General features: G+C 39.6%; 1 protein-coding gene across 1 annotated transcript in view; it reads right to left on the bottom strand.

Annotated features, from left to right (window-relative positions):
* Positions 1-1186: 1186 nt before the first annotated feature.
* The window catches only part of TBC1D9 (TBC1 domain family member 9), a 53085-nt gene continuing 28509 nt past the window's right edge, over positions 1187-25762 (bottom strand). The window contains exons 8-21 of the mRNA XM_064450228.1: positions 24465-24635; positions 23894-24044; positions 22122-22336; positions 20086-20203; positions 18840-19125; positions 17561-17690; positions 14002-14100; positions 13813-13881; positions 12231-12471; positions 6962-7027; positions 5623-5709; positions 4648-4722; positions 4407-4507; positions 1187-3447 (exon numbers count right to left, since the gene is read on the bottom strand). Of these exons, the coding sequence (XP_064306298.1) occupies positions 2722-3447; positions 4407-4507; positions 4648-4722; positions 5623-5709; positions 6962-7027; positions 12231-12471; positions 13813-13881; positions 14002-14100; positions 17561-17690; positions 18840-19125; positions 20086-20203; positions 22122-22336; positions 23894-24044; positions 24465-24635 (2535 nt within the window). The 3' untranslated portion in view covers positions 1187-2721. The remainder of the gene's footprint in view (positions 3448-4406; positions 4508-4647; positions 4723-5622; positions 5710-6961; positions 7028-12230; positions 12472-13812; positions 13882-14001; positions 14101-17560; positions 17691-18839; positions 19126-20085; positions 20204-22121; positions 22337-23893; positions 24045-24464; positions 24636-25762) is intronic.

Below are 25762 nucleotides of genomic sequence, written 5' to 3' on the forward strand. Positions count from 1 at the left end.
TTTGGAGCTTCCTTGACATGATCAGGGAGGTAAGGAAGGCTACTGGGGCAAAACAAAAAGAAGTTGCCTTGTAAAATGGTTCCTGCTGCACCAGACACCTGCTTGTGAATGCCTCTTCTTGTTACAGGAGTTCTAACAGCAAAATAATTTTCATGAAATGTTTTACCCCAGCCCTGCAGGTGGGGCGTGGAGCAAACCTGGCAAGCCCTTTTAGGATAACGAAATGTTCTTCATCTGTGGTCTGCGTATCTCTAGGGGAGTGTGGAAGCTTGCTGATTTGGCTTAAATTCACTTTACCATGACATACCTTTAGGAGAGATATTTTAGGGATCTGCAAACTTGAAAAGGTCAACAGTCTGCTTCAGGGTGTTAAACCTTAGTGCTGAAGACTTCTGTGGTAACTTACTCCGCTGAGAGGCATTACAATAAAGCACCCGGCTCTGGCCTTGGCATCTTAAGTTAAAACAGTCATAATCTTCAAAATGGTGATTATGGCTTCAAATGAATACCATTATTTGATACACGTGTAAAGCAATCGCATAGTCTCATATGCAGAAAGACTATGTTGCTTTTTCATACTGTTACACGAAGTCTACATATGGCTAAATTATAAAGGAGGGAGCTCTACTCCCAACAAAAGAAAAAAAAAAATCAACAGTAAACTGAGAGGAGGGATCTATGAGCAGTGCTCAGGAATTGACAGCTGTGTTTTGCAAATTAACTTTACGTAAACACAAATACAAGTTAAGTTTCAAAAATATAATTCTCTGAATAGAGCACATCCGTGCCTGTTCTGTCACTGCCACGGTTTTGAGGCTGACACCTCAGCTACCCGTACCCTGTAAAAAACATTCTAACACTTAAAGCCTTAAAAGCATGCCTAGTGAGGTACAGCAAAGTGCAGGACAGGTCATAAAATACCTGGGGGTCTTGAACAGTAGTAACAACTATCGTCACCAAATGTGAGCACAGCAGGGAAAACTGTTTAATAAAATTGGGCAGCATGAGAGAAGCGGCCTGTTCCAGATGGCATCAAAACCACTCAAGTGTTAAACAAAACCCGGCATGGAAACAACCTGTTTTCATTCCGAAACCTGGTGTTGAAGATCCGAAGTAATTTGTCGGTGTAATAAAACACAATCACCTACTTTTCTCTCTACCATTACTTTAATAGTTAAAAATCAAATCTGTGCAGAGTGTACTTTATTTGTTCACATTACCTATTTGTGGTTAAAAACCACTTCATCTGACAGTTTAAAAGCATTCTTTTAAAACAAAAGAATTAAACATAGCTTCTGCTAAAAAATCTGCAAGTTACATGGATGCAATATACAGGAGTATAAAAAAAAATCATCAGTATTCTACAGAAAATATTCTCAAAATGGCAAATAAAGATTAGGCTTGTAGGCATGATCCTGAACTGAACAAACGTGAATTAAAAAACAGCTAACAAAATTCTAAAAAAAATCCCAAATATCTGTATAAAAGAAGCAAGGATTCAAAGTGCAGGTGCTCCAGTTTTCATTTTAACATATTATTCCGTAAGTTGATACAGGATACTATTCATTTTATATAAAGTGACAGTGTTCGCCATAAGACTTAAACATTCAGTTACATTATCTTGCGGATTTTTCTCATTACTGCTACTTTACACTGTTATAAATGAAGACTTATGCAATACAGGTTTTTATTTTCTTAATCTAACAAGGATATAATAGGTTGGTGGTAAAGGTTAGTTTTAAAAGCTAAGCTATATATGCTGTAGATCCAGCCTTAGAAGTGTATATATATGTATTTTTTTTTAAACTTTTAAAAACAGCTTTCAATTTTTAAAAAGAGACTCTACCAATCTGTTCTGGGACCTGCACACACTGTCTCTGGAGCGCACCAGCAAACTTCCAAGTCCGCTGGTGAGGAATACAGCTCCAGGCAGGGTCATGCCAAAGACCTTCTCCTGGTGGCCACAGCTGGGAAACGGCTTCGCCTCTGCTGGGTTTGGCGCAGGCAGAGGCCGCTGCGCCCAGGGAAAGGCAAACCAGGGAAGGCTCTGCCTTCTGTCGGAGCCGAAATAATCACGTTTAATCACATTTGCCTGATGTGCCAGCTAGGCTTGGGACGGACTTCTCGCTTTTATTTAAGCGTACCGGTCTCAAGCCGAGGAAGTTAGGAGCCAGGCAGATGTCACTGAAGTGATCTTCCATATATTAAAAAAAATAAAATTGAAGCGTACGTTAAAACCCATTAGCCTCTTCAAAAAAAAAGTTATATGAAATAAAGTTATCCTTCAGGGATGTTGTCTGGAACTTAATTTCACCTGAGGTCCTATTCAGGTTGACAGTGTCCCTTTAAATCTTAAGTACTCTTTTTTTCCCCCGAGAATCAGATCTCTGTATGCGTCTATTTTAAAAATGCACATAAAATATTGGCATTAAGTTTACATTTAGAAATTAAGAACTAATCTTTACCATTTTATATTGACAGCAAGGTTAATAATACACACACTTCACTGACAACTGTTATTTTTTTTCTGTATTTTGAATAAAATTCGCATTTGTGTAACATTTCCCACAGAAAGAGCGATTATACTTCAAGATAGTTAAGCTTGCACCCCAACATTTTCACATTAGTGAAAACAATCATGTTTTGAAAATACCAGGGCCTGTGCCAGGTACTAATAAATACAGAATAATAAAAAAAATAAATAAAAAACCCGACTGCCTTTTATCCCGACACAGTCGAGATTTCATAGTCAATGGCCGAGCTTACTGGTTTACCCATCATCCTTACGTTTTTAGCATTAGTGATCCTAGCCATCATGGACACAGGCTTGTCGAAGTACCTAACCAGCGCTGGCTCGGTCAAAAGCGAGGCTAGAAATTGTTCAAAGGTAATGGCCCAGTCTCTGTCAATGCTAGTGCTTCTACGGAGAGAAGCGGTGTGGTTGCTCCGTACCAGAACAGTGTCTTCACCGATGTCCTCGCAGTGCAGCTTTTCTTCTTCATGCGAGCCTGCACTCAGTACTGAGTAGGAGGACATCGAACTATCATCTTTTGTATCGTCATCGGAAATGAGCATGGAAGAGCCGGCTCCGTTGTCCCTGGGAGAAGAGTCTTCGAGCTTAATGTCTTCCATCTGCATGCCCAGGGTGCTGTCGGTGCAAACGGCCTCCTCATCGTTGCCGACGAGGCTGCTTTGGAACGGCTTGTGCTGTTCGAGGGGGTACTGCTGGTGCTCTTTCTTCTGAAACAGCTCGCTCTGAATAGTTTTGCTGCAATGGTTACTGCTGCTGTCTGCCTCTTTTGTGGGCTGCACGCTGAAGAGCTTACCAACCTCACCTATCTCCAAAAGCAAACTGGTCACAGCAGCAGTAGCGTGGTACAGGTCTTGTTCATTGGGGTCTTCACTGAACATATTGTACATTGTCTTGCACAGTTCAATGAACTGTCCCTAAATAAAGAGGGAGGACACATTAATGAGAAAGCAGGAAACACATCAGGCCGAGATCTACTAAATCAGTTTAAAAACTCTGGAATGGATGTATGACACAAGAGTTTATGCGATTAAACTGAAATTAGAAATAATCTAGGTGCAGGCCAGAAAGCATTTTCTATGCCTGGGCAGCCAGAAGTGTTGCCTCTCTCAAAGCTATTTAGAATAAACTGTTGGATGTTTCCTCCAACATATGACAAATTTACTTCTCTGCAGCCACAGGAGGGCAACAGAGGGTGAGCAGTGAGACACCTAACATTCATTTTGGTGGATTTTCTTGTAGGAATGATGCTAAGTATAACTAGGGGTCTGATAAAACTGATGAGAAGTAATGAAAAATGAGAGACCTGCAGCGCTTTTTTAATTGACAGTGGTAACTTAGTTGAGCGCGAGCCTTTTGGAATTCAAAGCTCACGAATTAAATAGGAAGGAGATTTGCTTAGGGCTACCTTAAGTAAGAAGCATTGTTCTACAGGGAATAAATCTTCCCTATATACTCTGGAGGAAACAGCTCTCCTAGTGGGTCTCCTCCTCCTCAGCAGCTATGGATCAAAGGGAAATTGGACGGACAGTATAAATTACAAAACATAAAATGCTTCTTTCAGGTAATGTGTATTGGACTTTATGAGCTAGCTGGTGATATTCAGTCTCATATCACCCTTTGTCTAGAGATCAAAATAATATGTTAACATTCCTATATGTGCGTATCTCGTTTTTAGGCTATTTTGGGAGCGGAATGCCAGTTACAGTACATTGAAAACAACTAACTTCTGTAATCAGCTGACTGTTGCTTACTTCTTGCAAAAACGTATCTGCCTCAAAATAAAACCTTTATTCATCTCGATGTATTGAATATTTATAGGGATGTGAACAAAGTTTAAAGTTAATGTAAAATAAGTAAGTGCCAGCAGAAGTACCTGATTCAGTTTGGGCAAGTCCTTTGTGGTTTTTGCTTTGGATTTATTCTCTTGGCTCCACATTCTCAGATAGTTTCGATTCTCGTGTGAATTCTTCTTGCCTATCGTCAACAAATTACCCAGAGATGTGGGAAAAAGTCCATGAAGAAACCTTAAATTAACACTTTTTTTTTTCCATTTTCAAAAGGAGCATCTTTACAAGAAAAGAAAGATGTAACTCAAATGGAGACACCATGCATACCTTTATCCGTTTTCAGACTCACTGTAACAAACCCATCATCCGCTCCTTGTTTGTGCCTGCTGTCTAGGCCAACAACTAGGAAGAGGAGGGGCAGGGGAAGAGAGAGAGAGATCAGTGTGGTTTCAGATACATACTTGCTTTTCATGCGTACAGTGCGAAATAAAGAAAATGTTTACACTGCGGCAAATGCAGAGTAAAAAGGGTGGGGCTAAATGATGATTTTTGCTTATTCGTAAATCTGCTGACAAATTCCATATAATTAATAATATAAATCCTAAGACAGAGACAAATACCACGAAATCTTAGGTTTTGTTGGTGTTCTGCAATGATTAGCCTGTGTTACCACAACATGCTTCTAGCATGATGTATGTTTGGTGGTTATATCAGTGCATCTTCTTTTGTCTATCGGGACTTAAAATTGCCATCTCTAGTCTATTAATTCTTATCTGTATTTTCAAACCACCTTCCTTCCCCCTGTAATCTGAAGGATGGGAAATATTTTTGTTGAATCAGAGAGAAACTTAGCATCGAGTGTCTCAAGAAAGAGAATGCCATTTAAGACAACTGCGATGAGACCCAGGTTCTCATTAGGGCACAAAAAGATTTCAAACTGCTAAACTACATTTTGATTCATCTTCTGGCTTCAGTTTTTTAGAGTATTTTAAGTTCTGATCCAAATTTATCTTGAAAGCCAATATATTTATTCTCATTCTCCATCAAGGCATATATGCCACACTTATCACAAAATTACTTCTATTGCAACACACTGATGACATTATTCTGAGAGTACTTCGGCAAGGCACAAGGCAGGGGAGTTCTCAGTGTACACACGCCTGCACCTGTAAGGATATCAAAATATATACAAAGATGGCATACTTCTTTTTACAGACAATACTTCACTTACAACGTTTAATCCAATAAAAAAGTAGCTTTCTAAAAAGACATGTTTTCATGCCCGAGACAAAAGATGCCTACCGTGTGTACATTCTGGTGTGATGTCTTCAAAAAAGTACTGAGTAGCTTCAAAAGCAGAGTCTGGCTCTTCTTGCTCAGGGGATGGATCTAAGCAATATAACAGAATTCTTTCATTAAAAATTCCACCCTTTAATTAAAAACTAGAACATATTTTCATTGATAATTTAGAACGTCAGTTTCTAGAAGTGTGAGGGTGTGATGGGTTGGGAATCATTTGTTTTCAGCTCACAGGAGATGAACAACCAGACCTGTGCTCTCTTCTCTCCAATATCCAATGCTGTCTGACTAACAGACCAAAGCGCTGTTTGCCTTCAGAGGCTGGCTTGCCCATCTTCTCATGCCTACTTCCATTACTTTCTTATGTACAGCTCAGCGTGTCCTAAGCAGGGTATGAACACTTTCCTAGCTGGAAACAGTCTGTCATGGTTTGTATGAGCTTACCCGTCCCCGAATACCAGAAGTTGCATTCTTAAAAATTAATCTCTTCTGTTACAGTTCTATAAAATTGCATTTTTACCCCAGTTAAATTAGTGAATCACTCAAGCCTACCTCCAGCAAAGCCAGCTGGGAGCAATCAGGGGCACATGTTCAAAGCACGTAAAGATTAATGTCCCCTCAAAGCTTTTAGATATCTTTACCAGAGGATGTAAATGAGCATGAGAATTAAACTACCCAAACAGTTACAACATACTTAAATCACAGATACAGTGAGGACAGAAATAATTTCTTTATGCCACACGTGTGACAAGCCAGAGAGGATGTAGTTTCAGGACATCATTTTCTTCACAGGCAATAGTGTTTTGAGATGTTTCCATCCCCTCTCCACCCTAAACTGCCTTTCTCACTTAGCTGAGTCCAACAGTTTGTAAAGCTCCATAGAAGACACATCTATGAAACGATCTGGAGCTTCCCTCTGCAAACAGTTGTATCAGCCCAGAGGGGAAACCAAGAAGAAAGCCCAGGGACAGGAGCGAGTAGCCAGGGCATGTAGGAACATTTTAAGCTAGCTTCACCCTTAAATAAAGGGCATTGTGGTAACAAGTGCTGAAGTGAGCTGTATTTGTATGCATGGGGGAAGCCACCCAACCCCTGCTAAACAGGCAAGAGATACATATAAATGGCCTGTTTGTGGCCGGAGCAGGAGAGGGCTCCATGCATGCTTTCAGACTTCCCAAATCCATGTCTCATTATGGTTGAAGCGCTCTTATTTTACTGGTACATAAACAGCTACAATAATTCCCACAGATTAATTTTTAGTTGGGAAAGCTAGTCATAAACAACTCTGCTCCGCATTTCTGATCTCAACAAGATGACAGCTATTTTAACGTCGTTTACTTACCAGGCAAAACATGCATTTTATACAGTAGCTTCAGCTTCTCTGTAAGATCTCCATGGCATGCTGCACCTAAACAGGATTATATATAGCATGTTAATACTCAGCATTCAATGCCATTCCGTTTATTATTGCTACAATATTTCATTTTAGAAGCTGCTACGTTCACTCTGGGAAGCACGGTACTACCTTTACAGCCTGAAATCATAAGGCAGTCACTTGACTTTTAAGATCATATGGTCTGCAGTAGAAATAGCAAGAGACACAGACCACCTTACCCTGAATTTTGTACTTCAACTTTGAGTCCTTCATTAAATGTCTATTTTATAACACTCAAAAATAATCTGTGATCATCACATTACCACTCAGAAAGGCCTCCAGCCGAAAGTTAAGATGACCTTTTTGTGTGGACTTCAAACTTTCTGATCTGAGGATCCAAAATAACATGACAAGATTTAGAAAAATAATATATTTACCAAAAAAAGAGAGAAATTCAAATGAACAGCATTTATCACAGCTTAGCCATGGACTAAACTGTCCAGGCAATACTTTCTATTGATTTATCCACCTCAATCCTTATTCCTTTCTGGTCTACACTACAATTAGCTGTATAAAATCCAAGTGGTCTATTGTAGCCCCTCCTTCCAATTATTTAAATGGATATTAGTTCATTTTAAAGTACTGAAATGACTGATAATCAGACTTCTTCATAAATCTTACTTGTTATGATGTGCAATTAATAAGTGAAATTACCTTCATTAATTAGGTTATGCACAGATTTGTTTTACCTTACAGGCTACTGTGTCAACTTACCTCTGCTATGCATACTACAAAGGGTCGTTTGGCAACTGCTAACAACCAGAGTCTACTGTAAAGCTTAAGACTACAATAAATACAGATGTTAGGCCAAAAAATTGAGTACACCTACATTAGCCATTTTGCTTTCAACTTGGTCCTTTTCAAGCACAAAACCTCCTCATATTCCTACCCCGTGTCCCACACCGGACAGATAATGCCTTCTCTTCTGGTGAAACCAGGCTATGCACCCTGGTACCATGTGAACTGCGTCACTGCTAAAGGCCACGTGAAACAACCAAAGCACAGAACGGGCTGCAGTTCTGCATCCTCCAGCAACAGGTAGGGGTGCATTCACCAAAATAGGATTCAGGACACAGGATATATGGTGACACATGTAGGCTTGTTTCTCTCTCTGTCCCTAGATGTGAAAAGAACTGAAAAAGTTCAACTGATACTGCTTTTCACTTCTTGCCTGAGATGAATCTGTGGGTGCTTCCTAATGCCAGGCCCTTTTTCCCCTCAAAACGTATGTGAATGAAGACAACGCAATGTGTGACAAGTCTACCAAAGATGTTATCTGGACTCTCTCAGAGACACCTCTCTGGGTCTCCCCCAGGGGAGGTCAGACAGTTTTACAAAGGGAAGAACAGCCTACTGGCAATTTGCAGGAACTGCCTGACAGTTAGCTGCAGTGGGCTACCCAAGATCTGAGGACTGATGCTGTATTAAATGATAAAAATTTAGGCTACATTCATAAAGCCAACAGAAGGGAGCAGACCTCTGGTAGATACGCCCCTATTATGGAGAGTTAGGAGAGACCTTTGTACAGTGGATAGCTCAGCTCAGGCCACCATTTTGACCTGCACACTATAGTACAGGGATAATTTCATAGGAGAGCCCAGAGAATTCAGTGGCCTCCTGCATGGCCCCTGCAGCCCTGAAGAGCAAAGCAGATGACCCTGCTGAGGGCCTTGTGAACAGCACTGGGGAGGTGGTAAGACCATTCTTAGTCCCAATCAGAAATACTTCCTTCCTGGCACTCTGGAGTCGCATGCCTTAAAACCTTCGACAACTTTCAACAAGACTTGACTTTTTGCAGTACAAGTCTCAGATGATGCATGACCAGTTTTTATCCAGAATTTTTAAATTTACTTTGTGGTGAGAGAAGAAACTGTGCTTGGAAGAGAACAACAGTGAAAGCTGTCACCTTCACACTACAGCCAATGTCCTCATACACACCTGCTCTTACACCTCTCAGGGCTTGACCACCTCATCCCTTTTCACGGCCTGGCTAGGAACAACCCTCACTGAGCCCCCTTTCAGACTGTTCTCCTTCTGTCCACACTATGCAGGTGACAAGACTTTTCTAGGCAAAATGTCGTGCATGCACAGTTTTGCCCCTGTCTTCTAGGAGGCCGTTAACAAATTAATTGAACAGGTTAGAACTTTATTCTGTTAATACAAAACTTAGTAGCAACATAAAAGTGTTGGCTTCAGTTGCCCTTCTCTTGAACACAGGTGGAGCCGTGCGGAGTGTCTGTACAGCATGCAGCTTCCTGAAAGGAGTGGAGGAGTGGTGAGGTTAATGCTCTGCTTGCAGAACATCCTCCTGCAACCTGTGCTTAGAGAAAAGCTGTTTTCAGGGCAGGGGGAAAACAAACCAAACACTCGTGTACCCCTTGAGAGAGACAGTTTTCATGGTGCTGACTTTTGCACGAGGTTGTGGCGAGCCCTGCAGTCACCAGCAGCCACTGGAGTGGAGGAGGAGCTGCATGCTCTGTGGAGGGAATATTGCAAAAACGTGACGGGAGGCAGGTGGCCACTTTGAGTCCGTGGAAATTGCTCTAGCTTATTGGGATCCCGAGTCAACAACGGACATGCTATAATCCAGCGTGGCACAGGGGTGCGGGTGAGCTTCTTCACCAGTGAATACCCCAAACAGCTCACAACCACAGCTCAGAAGCAAGGCTGACAACCCCTTCTAAGCAGCACAACTCCTAGAGCAAACTAATCAGGACCTCTCCTTTATTTGAACTTGCAGTAACATGACACAGAGTAAACGTAGAGAAGAATAGGCCAGGCTGTTCCAACTTTGCTCAGCTGAGGGCCCAGAGGGACCTGAAACAGGAGGTTCTTGAGTTATTTGCTGCAGGGGCTATGAAAAGGAAATGGAGATTCCCAGTTGCAGTTACTACGCTCTCATATCCCAAGGATTTCATGCTGATGCAGAAGCTGGGACACACAGCACCTCTTTTTACTTCCTCTTTGTGGAGCTCCTAGAAGCAGTCCATGGCATCAAAAAGAGGCTTCAAGGGAACAAATCCTTATGGCTACATGGAATAAGGCCATTGAAAGTGTTGTGAAACAGAAATGCTTCAGGTGCCATAGCTACTTCAGCTGTCAACAAGCACTCCCTGAGATGGGCTGGCCCTTGGAAGTACTTCAATACGATGCTTCCTTTAGGAAAGAGAGTAACCAGGGCCAGAGTCCAACACTGCTGTTTGGACACAGAAAGAAGAGAGAGGACAGTGACCACAGGTCACCTACAGAATGCCCATACTCTGACCATGCTTTCCGGGACAGCCACAAGGAAAAGGCAACACAGTCCCCTGTTGACAAGACACATCTTCTCCAACAGAAGATACTCCTCATTTAGGAGATTTTCCTAGCCAAGGCATGTTGGGTTGATGAAGCAGACTGAAGCAGCTGATGTTTGTGGAATTTTTAAAGGTCCTGGGGCATGGTGAAATATGCTCAAGCAAATCCCACGTTGTTTTCGTTGACTGCATTGTTACCATTTATGTGCTTCTTTAACAAAAACGGGATTGAGAGGCTTGACTTTTTTTTTTAAAAAAGTTTTCAAGCAATGCCACATTGGGCTTAGTTTCTGAAAAAATGTGGTTTTGCAGAATGAGCATTTTGATCGTTTAGCCCATTGAAGACTTTAGCTCAGACATGCTGGTTTATAGCCACATTTGTGCATTTTACATCCATTTCTGTTCATAGTTCTCAACACAGTTCCTTGTTCTTATTATTGGACCTAAAAAAAAGAATGCTGTTTCAACCAATAACTGGTTGCTTAGTATTAAGAGCACCCTGTAAGCAGCAAGAGTAGTTAATCCATGGGTGATGTCTCAAAAGGCCATTAAGTGTTACCCAGCAAACAGTTCCTCAAATACAATTCAGAACTGCATCACAGGAAGCACTGTTTTTCTGGATGGTGTGAAGGGAAGGTGTGCAATCAGTGTTACTGTCACATAGCTACTTTGCACCTGTGAGAGAACAGGTGTTACCATTGCTGTACAGAGGTTTAAATGCAAGGCTGCATTTAGAGCCCTGATGCGTAAATACTGTTAAAAATAGTTGCTGAAAGCCAGATTAGGAAACCTTTTCTCTCTTGAAAAGGATCAAATTGTAAAGCTGGAGGAAATGTCAGGTTGTCATGAAATAACACAATAGATGGTGAAATGTTGGTCACTTATAAGGACTAATTCCTGCTATATTCAAAAAAGGGGTGACCAGCTCCTGCCTCATTTTTGCTTCTTCATGTTAATCCTAGGGCTTGCGCATTCCCTCTGTTGCGATATTGACTTTCATGTCTTGAAATCTTGCTTCTTCAAGACTTGCATGGGCCATAACCTCCATTAATGACATTCAGCCTCCCTATCTGACCTGTACCTCCACTTTCTCCTTTTCAGGTGACTTCCATCCTGCTCTGTTAGCCTGCAGCCCTGGTTATTGATTTCAGAAGCAATATGGGTAGTACCTCTTACTGCATATACTGTGAAGTGCAATAACTTCCCCTCACACAGGGACACATGTATGTGGGATGTCAGCAGCCTTCCAAAGAGAAGAACTTTTATTCAGGGGCAAACAAAACAAGCATCCTCACTCTATCCTTCCCCTGCTCCTTATATGTGCGCATAAAATTTCTCAAAAGTCTTCTTTCTGAACAACCGAGGGAGCTGCTCTCTCTCCCCTTTCCAGAGCTGGTAGCATTGACAAAAGGTATAAATTCCCAACTTTCCCTGAAAGTTTAAGGAGCAGACAAAATACAGTGTCACTGAGAGAGGAACATATAAAAGGCTTTCCCAAAGGAAATACTTCGATTAGAAGTAATCACACCATTAAGCACACAAGTTTCAGGTCATTTTTGTGTTGAGAGTTAGTGGGCAGGGAGATCCTCAGACCCCAGTGATATGTGGTCCATGTGCGGTCTTTCTGAAACACCACTGGCTAATGTAGATGCACCTACTGAGACCTGCCTAAACCCCACTGGGGACCACTGTCGCAGGCATGACAAAATGAACTTAACAGTAGCATAAACAGCTCTTAAAACAAAGGTGACATGCATATTGGCATACATCAAACTCAAACTCATTATCTGATAGCTAATATAACAACTGTGTTTCTGGAGGACTGGCCTTTAGAAACTAACTGCTTTGGTCAGATTATTGAGCGTGCTGTGAATTCTTACTTAGCCCAGAGACGAATTCACGGAAGTTGATGAGCAAGTCTCCGTTTTCATCAAGAAGCCTGAATAAGCGCGCAGCTAATACATCTGAATGAGTTCCACATGCCCAAGGAAAGAGGAGAGCGAACATCCCCTTGAACTGCTCGAAGTCAATACGGTACTGCTCCAGATAGGGCAGGCTGGGATCATGCCGGTCAATAGCATTGCTGTTTCCTCCCCAGTAGCAGCTAGTCAGATGTTCTGCCTGAACAGAAGGCAAATACTGTGAGATTGTCATCACCTCTTTAAGCAACTCATCACTATCAATGACAAAAAAATCCAAACAACTCGTACACACACACATTCTTAAAACAACGTAAGACTCCCATCTACCTAGCCCTTGCACTTCTGCAAGAGGTTTCTCCTCTAACCAGCACAAAGACATCCCTCTACAAAAAAAAAAAAAAAAGATTATAAAGCAGAACTTTTCTGCCTCCCAGGCAGATGAAACATATCTGTATTGGACAGAGCAGTAAGCAGCTGGGACTTGCACATATACACAGGCTTGTTGTGCTTAGTTACCATCTTCAACCTCACCACACAGTCAAGTCAGAAAGGGGACTCTCATGAAATATTTAATTTCAGAGCATATGAAAGTAGCTGTGTATTTGAAAGGGTTTTTTGTTGTTGTTGTTGAACTGTATAGCCTCCAAAATGCTGTGTAAAGTCCTACTCTCTCAGTCTTACTGAAGTCAGTGAAAGCTCTGGAGCTGATTTCAGTGGAATCTAATTCAAAACAATTCAGAAGCTTAGAGAAGGAGCTCCTAGCACCACACAGTCATCAACCGGGAGGGACTGTCTGACTTGGTCTCACTGATTCTATGGAAGACTGAAAGAAGGCACTGCAGGATTTGGACAATTGTCCAAGACCTGAAATTACAGGTGGGAAATTGAAAGGAAATAAATTCTTCATGGTATACCAAAAAATCTCTGTTATAACAAAACAGAGGAAGAAAGCATATTGTTTTAAGGCCCTGTGCGATGGTGAAGCTAAAACGTTTAGCTGCTTTTACTGCTCACCTTTAGATTTGTGAATCTAATGGTATTGCTGTACAGTCAACTTACAAAGCGCATCACTGCGGCGTTAACTTTCCATGTAATACACTATACATTAAAGCATTAACAATGACAAAAATCAGCAATTGTTATATGGGAGTATTAAACTGACCGAGATAATAGAATAAAGGTATTTCTGTGCTAAATTCCAAAACTTGGTTCATGTAGAGAGATACATATAAAAGTTTCTAGAGACTGATCAAAAGCCTCTATCTATTAACTTTTTCATTGTAATAGTTTTCATCAGTATATTCATTTTTTCATGGACAAATCATTTAGTGAATTACTTATTTCCTCAGCACTTAAAACCTGGTTGAGTTTTTTTGTATATTCAATAATACATCAGCTAATTCAAGTTTGTATTAAGATACCCGATACCTGAAGTAACTCACAGACTCAATCTGGTCTTTAGAAGAAACACAGTTCCGTATCAAAAAATAAATGTTTGCATTTCCTACAGGCACATGATCTCATCTTCGCTTAGCCTTACCTTGAAAAGAGCATACAGTTCCTCCAGTTCATCAATAGTAAAAGAAGTCTCCGTCACAATAGTTCGTACCTTTTGAAACATAACATTAACAGTTACAGATTTGAAATCCATGTCTTATTGAGAAGCTAATTTAAATTTCAGAAAGCGACTGACCTTAATCTTTGCAAAGAACATTATTTCAGTACTTACCACATTGCGCTTTGTAGTATCTTCAAGGGTTTGGATTACTTTCAGCCTTTGTTTGAATCTCATTTGTTCAATTAGATCTGCTCGGATACTTCCAAATTTCTTAAAAGAGAAAAGTAGTACAGGATAGTCTGTGTATGAATATTTGGAATACTTAACTTGCCTTTAATCTACTTGAAAAATTAATTTAATTATGTGATATCCCTCAAATGGTGTATTAAAAAACCCTGCTGTTAAGGCATTTTTCTAACACATGACAAAGTTGCAAAGACATTAGGAATATATCACCAGATCTTATTTTTTTTTCCCAGTAACTTATTTTCATTTAATTTGAAAGGTCTTTATTAAGTTACAAATCCTTGCATCTCAAACCATAATCTCAGTAGTTAGAAAATCTGTTGCTTGGCAAATCTCTATGAATAGATTATTTCATAACTCCTTCTGTAGGGTTTTATTTCAGCTCGTCCTGGAATATCTCTTAATTGCTACAGAGAGAGGATATTTAGACTAACTGGATCTCTAATGGCTGAGACAGTATAGCAGTCTTTACATTAATGAGGGTCTAAAAACAAGCATCAAGAATGCAACTTCCATTAGGAAGAAGATCCTCTCAAGTGCCCAAGTCTTATTTTCAGAATTTTTTTTTCACAACTCACACAGCAGTCTTGGGGAGCTCCTGCACATACTACAGAGCATCCTAGGGGAAAACCTATTACGAATAGTATTACACATTTTCATATGTAGAGGAATGCCTAATTCCTAAGATGTATTTCTGTGAACTCTAAGTAGAAGTTTTTTGCCTCAAGAACACACTCATAACATACTTCGAAATGCAGAGATGACCAGCAGGAACAATAATGCCAGACATCAAGTATGCCACATGTAAAACTAAAGCGGGGTGTCAAGATACACTTTCATACAGGATGGATTCATACTTCCAGTGCAAGTGCATCTACCTAACCAGGTCATTATTTTCTAGCACATTCTTGTGTGATCAAGTTAACGCTAAAGCTGCATTTATCTGTAAAGCTGTGCACCTTTATCCTGTACCTTGGGAGTAAAAAAAGATATTTCATGTACTTGAAGCATTTTGCAAATAAAGAAGTCTTTTGATTAAATGGAATCTAAATAAACATCCATGAATATCAAGCATCACAGGGGTCACAAAAGCTTGAAAAGAGAGGTCTTTCGTGGCTCTGAGGCCACATCTATTCCAGTAATCAGGGCTGATTCTCTGGTCCAGAGGCCAAATGAGATGGTCTGTTCGCACCCATACAACTGAAACTCAGTTAGCCTACAGAAAAGGAAGTTGTGTGCAATTACCTTCTGGGAACAGCCCCTTGCCCATGTTAATTTTCAGATCATACAAGGAATTGTTGGAAGCCTGTCACTTGTTCTAGATCAAAACTGTATCAAACAAACCATTCAACAGCATAGACCTTTGAGTGTCAGTTGTTTAGTTAAAATGGACAAGGTCCAGGTACCACTACAGATGTAGCTGAATTGTTTGAGGCCTTTTTTTTCCAAATTAACTGACACACAGATCAAAGGAGTTAAGCATATAACAGCTCCAAATATCTGAGTCTACACTCCATTGACAGCCAGTGCACAAGCTTTTAAAGCTGCAGTTATTATGCATTATTTCAGTCACTTCTACTGTAACTATTAAAATGCCAGGCTCTATGGTTCCTGAATTAATTGCAAAATTGAATGAAAAGATAAGAGATTTCTTACTAAAAGGTATTTTCAGTAAATGAAAAAAACACTGGCAGAGTACTTGTTGTGTATATACCCTTATTTCAAGAATGTTTCTCTTTTAAAAGCAGAAAGTCAGTTCGATATCATCACAGAGAGGGGTGCTAATCGCTTAATGACCAAAAAATTCCACTGCACCACTTCAGCTTTCACTGGAGACTTCTCATATATGCATTTAACATGATTACCTAATTGCTGGTCAGGATCAGAGCATGATGGAAAGTAGCTCTTCATAAAACAATCCAAATACATGACAAATATCATAGGACAGTCTGCAAGGGACGTTTTACCTCCCTTGGGGGGTCATGAGCGTGTGTCTGAGGGAGGGCAAAGGGATCAAGAAAGTATTTTTTCAGCTGTAGGCCTTTATTTTTTCCATAAGCAATAAACGTCTAGAAGATTAATGACAGATTGTTACCCAACACGTGCCTTTCACAGGCTAAACTCTAAAAATAACAAAGACATGCTCACTTACTTGGTATTTTGCTCTTTGTAGCTGCAATAAAGCTAACTGAGCTCCTAGCCCTCACTGCACACAGCTAACTGAGGAACATAATAGTCACTGAGTAACAGATGCCTTGAAGTTTTTTTTTACCTTGATAATTTACTACTGAATTGTTGGGGTTTTTGTAATAGTCAAGTCAACCAACAACAACTCTCTTGAAACTAATTCTCTCTTCGCAACCAGCTCCTGCTTTCCTCACAGTTCTTCACTCTCCATGCTATTTGTTTTGCCTAATTGTACTAGAGCATAGCTGGTTATTTATCTGGAAGGAGCTATAAGGTTTTGTGCTGCGTAAGCCCCCAAAAGACAGACTGGCTCTGTGTGGAGTCAGGTTATTTATCTAAAAGCATTTAGGCCACTGCAAGATGTCTTCATGATGAGGGAATCAGAAAAATACAAGGCAAACAGAATTCCACAAAAAATTTCCTTCTCACCATTGTGTGAAGGAGAAGAACTATGCCTCTAACTTGATTCGGTTTGCCCTTCAGCGCAGAATACACTAAGGACTACCTACTTCCTTGTTAAATAGATATCATGTTATTGCAGCAAGGAGGTTTTAGGGATATAGGAAGTGCCTCCAAAACAGCCGTCATGTTGCCAAATATGAACCTACATCTTAAACTAAAAATACTAATTTACCCTGCATGTCAATGGAAGGAAAAAAGGAAATTAAGGACAATGACTCTTTAAAGTTATTCTTTAATTTATATAAAAAAATTAATGTTAGTGTAATCATCATGGATTATTTTTAAAATTTAAGGACAATTAAACTGGTTTGCAAATCTTAGGTTTTTTCCAGTCTTTATAGATATTAATTATTGCCAGCTCCTTTCACTTGAAATTTTTTTAGCTTTGGTGATAAGACAGAAGCTAGCGGCCCACAGTCATAATCAGCATTTGCTGAAATAAAAAGTAAAAGTTCCAATGATGATAAAAAGGTCTTCGGAAATCATATAGATTTCACTAATATTTCAGTTTGGAAAAGCATGAAAAAGCTTAGATGAGAATTAACCTTTCTTGAATTACAAGTTTAGCCTTTTGTTTGTAAATCACTTTTTGGCTGTGGGCTGCCCACCTTTGATGCTATAGGCTTCTGTACAAAACAGCTCCAACTAGAAAGTTTTGGTTAAAGAAACCGAAAGACTAACCCTTCCCCCGTCCCATGTCAGACTTCCGAGATGAGTCTGTATTTCTTTTATGTTCTTTCAGTGCCGAGCAATGCCAAGCTACAGAGTATCAAGTTCCTCTGTGAAGCAGAACTAGTGTGGGTTGGCAAGTTCCTGTTAAGAAATCCTATCCTACCTCATAGGAAGACCTGATTAGTCTGAAGATATCCACCTCAGGATAAGGCTCGACATCATCACTGAGCAGTGAGTGCAAATGAGGAATGGGTGGAAGAGTGCTGTCCTTATTAGTTACGCTGTCCAAATATCTGTTGGGGGCAAGAAAAAAAAAAAAAAGAAATGAGAAACTCGAGATTCATTTGTACCCCCTCCCTTCTGAGGGTTAATAGACTAAGGGTTACATTTAGATTATTAAATGTAGAAATTATCAAGCCACTCTCTACTAATAAACTACATGATTTCTGACATCAGTAGTTTGACAAATCCTGACACTGCTTTTTCTCAAGGAGACCTAACATGACACTGGAAATCCATTATCCTTATCAAGAAATAGCTAGTCACAGACAAGTGGCTTACTGAACAGTTTTGTTGCTTCTGGCTGTTTAACATGCTGAGGGAATTATGACACCATGGGAACAAGGGTCAGTGTGCTTCAGTCTACATACCCCCCTGTCCTACTACTGCCCAACCTCGTTGCAAGGGGCTTTTTAAGGGGTTGTTCCTCCCACTGGTACAGCTGCTGTAGATCATCTGTCTTCTACCCTGCAGCTGCAGAACATTTAAATCCTCAGCGAGCACTGGGGTTTACTTCAGAGAAAACACAACCAGAGTCATCTTTAATTCCAAAGAAATTAAAACCAGACTTCAGTAAGGCTATACTAATGGAACTTATTAAGAAAAAAAACCAAACCCAAAGTTTCAGCATCTTGAAAACTGAACGCTACCACCAAACATGAGGAAATCAGAGGTTACGCTCAGCAGTATCAGTTTGTATTAAGTGACTCAATCCAGTCTATTTATCAGCCTCCTGTTTCACTGAAATCTATTCATTCAAGAGCCTTCCTAATTCTTCTGAGTTCTGTTTATTCTATTCCCATAACAGTTTCCCTCGAGATCAAGGCTTTTTCTTAGCAGCATCTCTTGCTTGCTACCTTTTAAATGAAGTAACAAACCCCATATAATCAACTAAAATAATCAACCAAAAGAATTTTCTATAATCAGGTTTGGGAAGTTTATTTGAACGTCTTGAAAGAAGAATTTGTATCTCATTGGTAACTTAACATTTTAAGATAATATAAGGAGTACCTTATATGGGTGAAAGGGGACTATAAGCGTGTAGAAGATTTATATATATTGTACTGGTTTAAATTGAGTATTTCAACATAGAAGAACACAAATCAGAAAAGTAACCAAAAAGAAAAATAAAAGGAAGATACTTTATTTTCTGTAATAAATACCTTCCCAAGACTGTCATGGCTTCTCCATCATCCTTACAGTTAAGCAGCTTGTCTACATTAGCATCGAGGACAGCGAGCGCTAATTGAAATATCACCTTTATTCCTTCACAGAAGAAACAATCCACAACCACCACTGCACTTTCAAATGGCATTACACTGAGGAAAAGAGTGAGGAACCAGGACAGGGAAATGGTGGATATTACACCCAAGTCCTGCATGCAGTCATAAAGCTGTGGAACATAGTCACGAGCCAACTCCTCAAAGACACCCTGATCCACCAATGCTCCTGTGGAAAATAAATAAGGTTGGAGTTCCATTAATTTAGGAGCAAGTGATCACATCACCATTTAGGGAAGAAAAACATACATACATCTATTCTCTCTATATATAGAAAAATACAAAACCTAAGAATATTCTACATGATGATACACACATTTTCTCACTTTCAGATAAATAACAGATTCTATTCCACTACTGAGCTGTACATACATATTGAACTGTAGTAAGGGGTTTTTTGTTTTAATTATACACTTCATAAGAGCTAATAAAGGGTCAATTTGGTCTAGCACCTACAGAAGTTATATCATGGCTTAGTACTTACCATTACTGATTAGAATAAGACTTCTCAGCATCACCTATTGGAGGAGGTGACTGACTGTGAGGGTTTGGATTTATTTCAAGAGACCCTTGTGTTATACATATCTGTGCCATAACGTCAGTGTCTTAAGCAGGCCACAAAGAATCATTTCTAAGGCTGAATGAGTATTTCAAGCATTTGTGAGCTACAGTAAAGACAGTTTTCTCGATACATTGAAGAGCCATTCACTTCCATGTACACAAGGAAACCACATCTGACAACAACAGAGTTCAGATACTTGTGCCTTTTCAAACCAGGCAAACACGCACAAAGGCTTCTACTGCAAATTGCCAAAGCTCCTGTTTCCACCTTACCTTAGTTAGACAACTGGATCATCTAAAGCTCAAATTTTAGCCTCCCATCTCTTTATTTACTTTAAGCCCACTTTAGAATGCCGTTTAATGCTAAGGAAGTTAATAGTTTTTAACTATCACAGTATCTGTTTAGGGAATTGCTCTATGCTCCTGAGCAAGGTGTCTTACCACTAGCATTCACAGTTATATCTATGCCACACATACATCTACAAATACGCTTGTTTCAATACAAACAATACCAATTAATTTGGTTAATTTTTGTACTGTCATTTTAGACAATTCCCTCATAACATACCAACAACTCTTGTGTTGTAGTAGTCAGGTAGCATACGTTCACAGAGAGCCACCAGCAGCCAGAAAGCTTCCTCCTCTTTTGCATAAAGGAGGAGTACTGAAGTGACAATATTCATAGCCTAAAGGAAAGAGAAATATAAATTGCTAGACCCATTTATTCAATATCTAGCACAGTAACTGGGCAGGTAAGTGGTTACTATGGGTAGGAAATTAGCTATACCTCCCCCTGCAGACCCCAAACTGTTCAAGTATTTTCCTGTAAAAAAAAAAAAGCAGGCAGTGTTTTCCCAGTGCTCAAAGAACAGCTTAAGAAAGCCTCAAGTAAACCACAAAAATTTAAGTTTGTGTGTATTTGTTTTGTGGGTTTTTTAAAGAAAAAAAATAAAGATTTTTCATAATCAAGGGCCTACTCAGGTCTGCAAGCATCCAGTTACACTGCTACTGACATTCTGCCAACAGGTGCTCTTGGGGAACCTGGGTCTGATGCAGACAAAATGCTTCTCACAGCACTAATGATGGCCACTGCTGTACCATTCCTTGCAGAGGCAGTCTGCACACCCTACGCTTTCTGCTCCTGCAAAAAAGAAACAGCATCTGTGTGCTGAGGTAAATGCCTGTAATAGTGTCAGCCATGAACAGCCAGAGCACAGTGAAACAAATCTCTTGCTGTTGCTCACTCTCCATGTTTGACTGTGTACATGACAGGTTTTTATGGCCTTTTTACCTCCATTTCAAGTATCACAGCATTGTACCATGACCTCTGAATTATTTGCTTACAGCCTTTGACTAGACCTTTGTCAGTCTGATGAAATGAAGTATTTCAGTACCACTTTCATCTCAGTTTGCTTCCTAAGGAATTAGCTGTTCATTTCAAAACCTGTAACATTTTAAAACTCCATCTTGATCATTACCTGTTTGTAACAGCAACCGAGCTTTCAACTGAAACTCAGAACAATGTTACAACTCTGTCAAAGTCTGTGTTATTCCTTTTTATCTTGACTACCACGTGTGAAATATTTCAGTACGTGAATTCTCACTGTAACTGTGAATCAGCATTCTCAATGCCATGGACTAAGTCCCAAGGCTATTAACAATTACTGTGACAGCTTTAGGAACCAGCAGCACAGTGTCCTTCTATTGTTCCTCTATTAAACAAGCTTTACAAAAAGTTAATCTAGCTATTACTTAGTATTATAGTTGTTATTAAGTGATTTATGATGGTATCCGTTAGAACTGCTTGTACTTTCACTTACTCGTGTTGTATTTTAGTAGTCAGACATTAATCAGGCTTCCTAATACTCATGAATTCACATTTCCTTTTTGCAAAAATAGGTAAGAAGGCCAAAAAAAAAAGGGCCCAGGTGATAGGTCAAAGTTAGATAGCAACAAAGAATGATTTGGGACCTGAAACTGAAGTGACCTGAATCACAGTCATAGGAACTCCAAAACTATGCACTGGTCACCATTGACTCTACTGATACATGGTTGGGATGCAGAGTGATAAGATATTTTCTACGGTGCTTTTAATTTTACTTGTTTTTCTTTAGTTTTGTTTTGAATGATTAAATGGCATAATTGCAAAAAAGTAAAGGATGTTCTGGAGGGTTATTACAACTATGACATTGAATAAATAGGTAAAAATTTAAGGTTGAACAATTAAAGGGTTTGGGTTTTTTTTTTCCCCTGCTTTAAAAGGACCTTTCTTGAGGGACAATTTGTCATTTTCTGTAGATGCACTTTAGGACAGCTCTATTGTTATCCTCTGTACAGTCTCTAGATTTATGGACAGAAAATATGCTTACAGAAAACTATGCCCGTCTTTCAGCACACACTGCTAATACTTCTGTTAGAGTAGGACCTTGTGTCAAATTCCTTTGATCTCAGCATTACTGCAGTTCTGCAGCACTGAGGCTTTACCTCACAGCATTATACATGTGTTGGTGTACTTTCCACGAGTACGTGACAGAAGAAATAAGAGTATAAGGAAAGAACTGGAATTCCAGAAATTGAAAGAGAGTGCCAAGGTATTTCAATTACCTGACAATAGCCTATGTTTGGGTTTCTAAAAGCATAAGCTGTCAAGACTCTCCTTAGAGCAGCAATACCCATCTCATTCTGGAACGCAGGGTGTTCCGGAAGGGAGCGGTGCAGATCCCTCTCTATCTCTTCTGTAGCAAGATTATACTTCCCCATCGATTTCTCCACTAGGTCCTCATAATAGCCAGGATGAGTGGCCATTTCATTAATGGCTCCTGGGAGTGGGAGAACAGTATTAAAACCAGAAGAAAAAAAGTTAGCAGATACAGTATCCCAACATGATCTTCTGCTACATTTTCATCTTGAATGCCACTAATAAGCACTTTGAAAGCAAATATGAAATGTTGTTTTTGTAAAGGTGATAAAAAAAGGATGCACTTAGGTATTTGAGGTATCACCTCTTCTTGTCTTCTCCTCTAGAGGCATTTTATGAGACAAAAAAAACAAGAACAAAACAGGGGGCATGAAGAACAAACCAACTGTGTAGTCACATGGTATCATGAGTTCTCTCTGCAGCTGGCTGTGGGTTTGATTATCCTAAATAACTCAAAACATGCCTCTGAGAAAGCCACTTGCCCTGAAGAGCAAGTAGATTAATGCTTGGTTGCAGAAAGTATGATATCTCAGCCAAAAGGAAGAGACAGGAACTCCCCTGAGCTCTATTCCTGCTTCTGAAAATGACTCTCTCTTGGGCAGGGCACTTAGCCTGCCTTAGGGATACTGTTGCATGCTCACAGAGTTGGTATGAGATTTCACTGCTGACTTAAACTCCTCTGGGAACGAAAATCTCAGTAGCAATGGAAATCAAGTGTCAGTAGTACAAAACAGCACATGGAAAATACTAATTATGCATACGTCATGAAAATTGGTCCAAACTAGGTATTAATCAGACACAGGACAGGTCTGTGCATTCCTGTGTATATTTTCCGAAAACATTTGTTTATTGCCCAGCAGCAGAGATGTATAAGATTAAGCATTATTAAGGAAGACATAGAAAACAAACCAGAAAGCATGTTTATGTCATTGTATAAAGTCCCTGGTGTGCTCATACCCTAAATGGTGCGGATAGCTACTGTAACTATCTCGAGGGGGAAGAGCTAGCGAAGGCATAAAATAAGTGAAAGGTTATGAAGAAAGCCTGAGGTATGGACAGATTTCCATAACTAGTAATAAAATGAATAAAATTCTTCAACTTTGAAAAAAGCCTGAGGGGCACAGATCTAGCCAGTCCTTGATGGCACAAAGATGGAGAGAAGTATTTTCTCACAATTGTTCACATATTTGGAGCACCTAATAAAATGATAAAGAAACTTTTAAAATAAAAAATACTCAAATATTTAATTAAAATTAACTTTTTTTTTTTAAAAAAAGATAGTGGTTCTATGCAACATGCTTAAACTTTGGAACTCCTTGCAACAACTTGCTGTGAAGGCCAAAAGCTTAACTGGATTCAGAAATTATTAAACAAATGGGAAGTAGGCGTGCTGGTGGTTGTTGAACATCTGGAAGCCCCTAGACTGCTGGCTTCTGCTAAGAGTGTGCATTCTGCTTTTTCATATTCTTCCCTAATTATCTGAGCCTGTTTGAGAATGGGTATTTACTGGTCTAAACAGAGCTCTTGTCTAAACCAGTTTCACACCTGCTAACAATCACAGCCTTACTTGCTCCAAGTATTTAGACATTCATTATCTGCACCTTTAAATATCTTTGAAATCCTTTCTTCCCTCATGCTTTTGCTTATACCCCACAGTCACATTCAAGTTAACACCTACCTGAAAACAGTAGCCAAAGTTCCCCCCTCATGCTTTCTGGAATACCCTTCAGCACAAGGTCTCTGGTTTTCTCTGTACGATACATACAGACTCCTTGGCCGTATTCAGCAAAGTGAATCTTCCAAGCCTGTTCCTTCAAAAACTCCTTAGCCTAAAAGCAAAGAAAGGCAGGCATAAAGATGCAGCTTCTCTTTCTAACACACTGCCCCACTGAAATGCTAAGAGCTAAAAAGCCTGCAATGTTCTACCTTTCCAAGTGACCAAGCAATAGCTCTTCTACAGTCCAATTCTCGTCTTAATGGCCTGCCTCCTCCCATTTCTATTTCTATCCCAGTAGACCTTACTGTTAAAAGAATATTGCTGAAGCAGTTGTTGCATGCCTGCTTGATTTACATCCAACTTTGCTTTTTTATGTAGTGAAGTTATTTATATTGGTAAAAGGACAGCATGTTCAATGCTTTATTTCTGTGAAAAATACTGCCTCTTAACTGTCTGTGGCAGAATGAAACTCAAAGAAAACATAATTTAACAACTTTTTCAGTTAGGTGCAGCATTCCAAGGTGTATTTTACCAGCTTGGGGTTGAACTCCTCCGGTGACCTCCGCCGATACATTGTCATTAAAGCTTGAGTTGCTGTTGGAACGCCATTGTCATTGAGATTGAACTGTCGCTCTCCCTCTGACTCAGAGCTGAGGCTTTTATGAGGGCTGGCAGAAATTAAACTACTTGATCTTGTAAACACCTGTAGAAAGCAGTCACAAGCAACACAGACATGGGGCTGAGCCAGAGTCTGTCCATTTTACTTCATTTTATTTCAAAATTTATACATGCTACCAGCTAACAAAACCTGAGCAAAATCACCCAGGTACATTCAAAGGCTGAGTATATGCCAGCAGAAATTAAACCAGTACAAAATAATGAAATCGTTTCCCATTTCTCAACAGCTTCCCTCCCTCATCCCCAGAGAAGTAATCAAATCCTATAACTAAATTGCTATGGCAGTGTTAACTTTAAGTAGCCCTGGGCAATTAAACCAGCTCCCTTGGTCTGCTGTCAACATCATAGGACTGTTGACTCCCCAGGTGGCTCCTTGACTGTTCAGAATGTAAGACTGATATATAACATATTTATATGTGTGTATGTACACATGCATATTTATGTGTACGTTTATACAGACAAAAAAAATTTTGTTCCCTTACTTAAAAAAGTGTTCTACAGAAAGTTCAACACTGTCAGATTGTGATTTGGAAGGAAAATATTTGGAAGAAGAAGGATTTTCTGACTGCTCAAACAGCCTTGAAAATTTATCACAGTTAAGATCTCATAGGAGTCCACACCAAATGCCTGAAATTGAAATTAGTAGTCACACATCTAGATATGTAGTCCTATTGCTAAATGTAACACTAATGCTCACAATTATTAATTTGTATTCATAATTCAGTAGGTAAAATAAATCCATTTAGGGCAAAACGCAAGACAAAGTTTCAGCATTATACACGTATGCATACATGCTCTGGCATACAACTACAATAACACACCAAATACACCTTGCCATCAACAAAGCTAGTAAAAAACCCTGACGTTTAAGATTTACATGGCAAACAGGATAGGAGTACTCAGCACAGTACTAAGGTATGGCTTAGTACAGACTTGGAATATGAGGTCTACCTACATAAAACTGAAATGATAGGCCACAAAAGCCTTTTCTGCTTTGAGATCTGAACTGCTAAACTCTCCTGGGTTTAACAGATCTGGTGAGGTGAGATGAAGCACCTAAATTTCATATATAAAACCTAGGAATTCAGCAGAAGCCCTGATATTCAAAGTGCTTGAGAAAAGTTTATCTAATCATATCTTCTAAGAACCATT

This window comes from Phalacrocorax carbo, chromosome 4 (assembly GCF_963921805.1).
Source record: "Phalacrocorax carbo chromosome 4, bPhaCar2.1, whole genome shotgun sequence".
In the NCBI taxonomy this organism is placed as follows: Eukaryota; Metazoa; Chordata; class Aves; order Suliformes; family Phalacrocoracidae; genus Phalacrocorax; species Phalacrocorax carbo.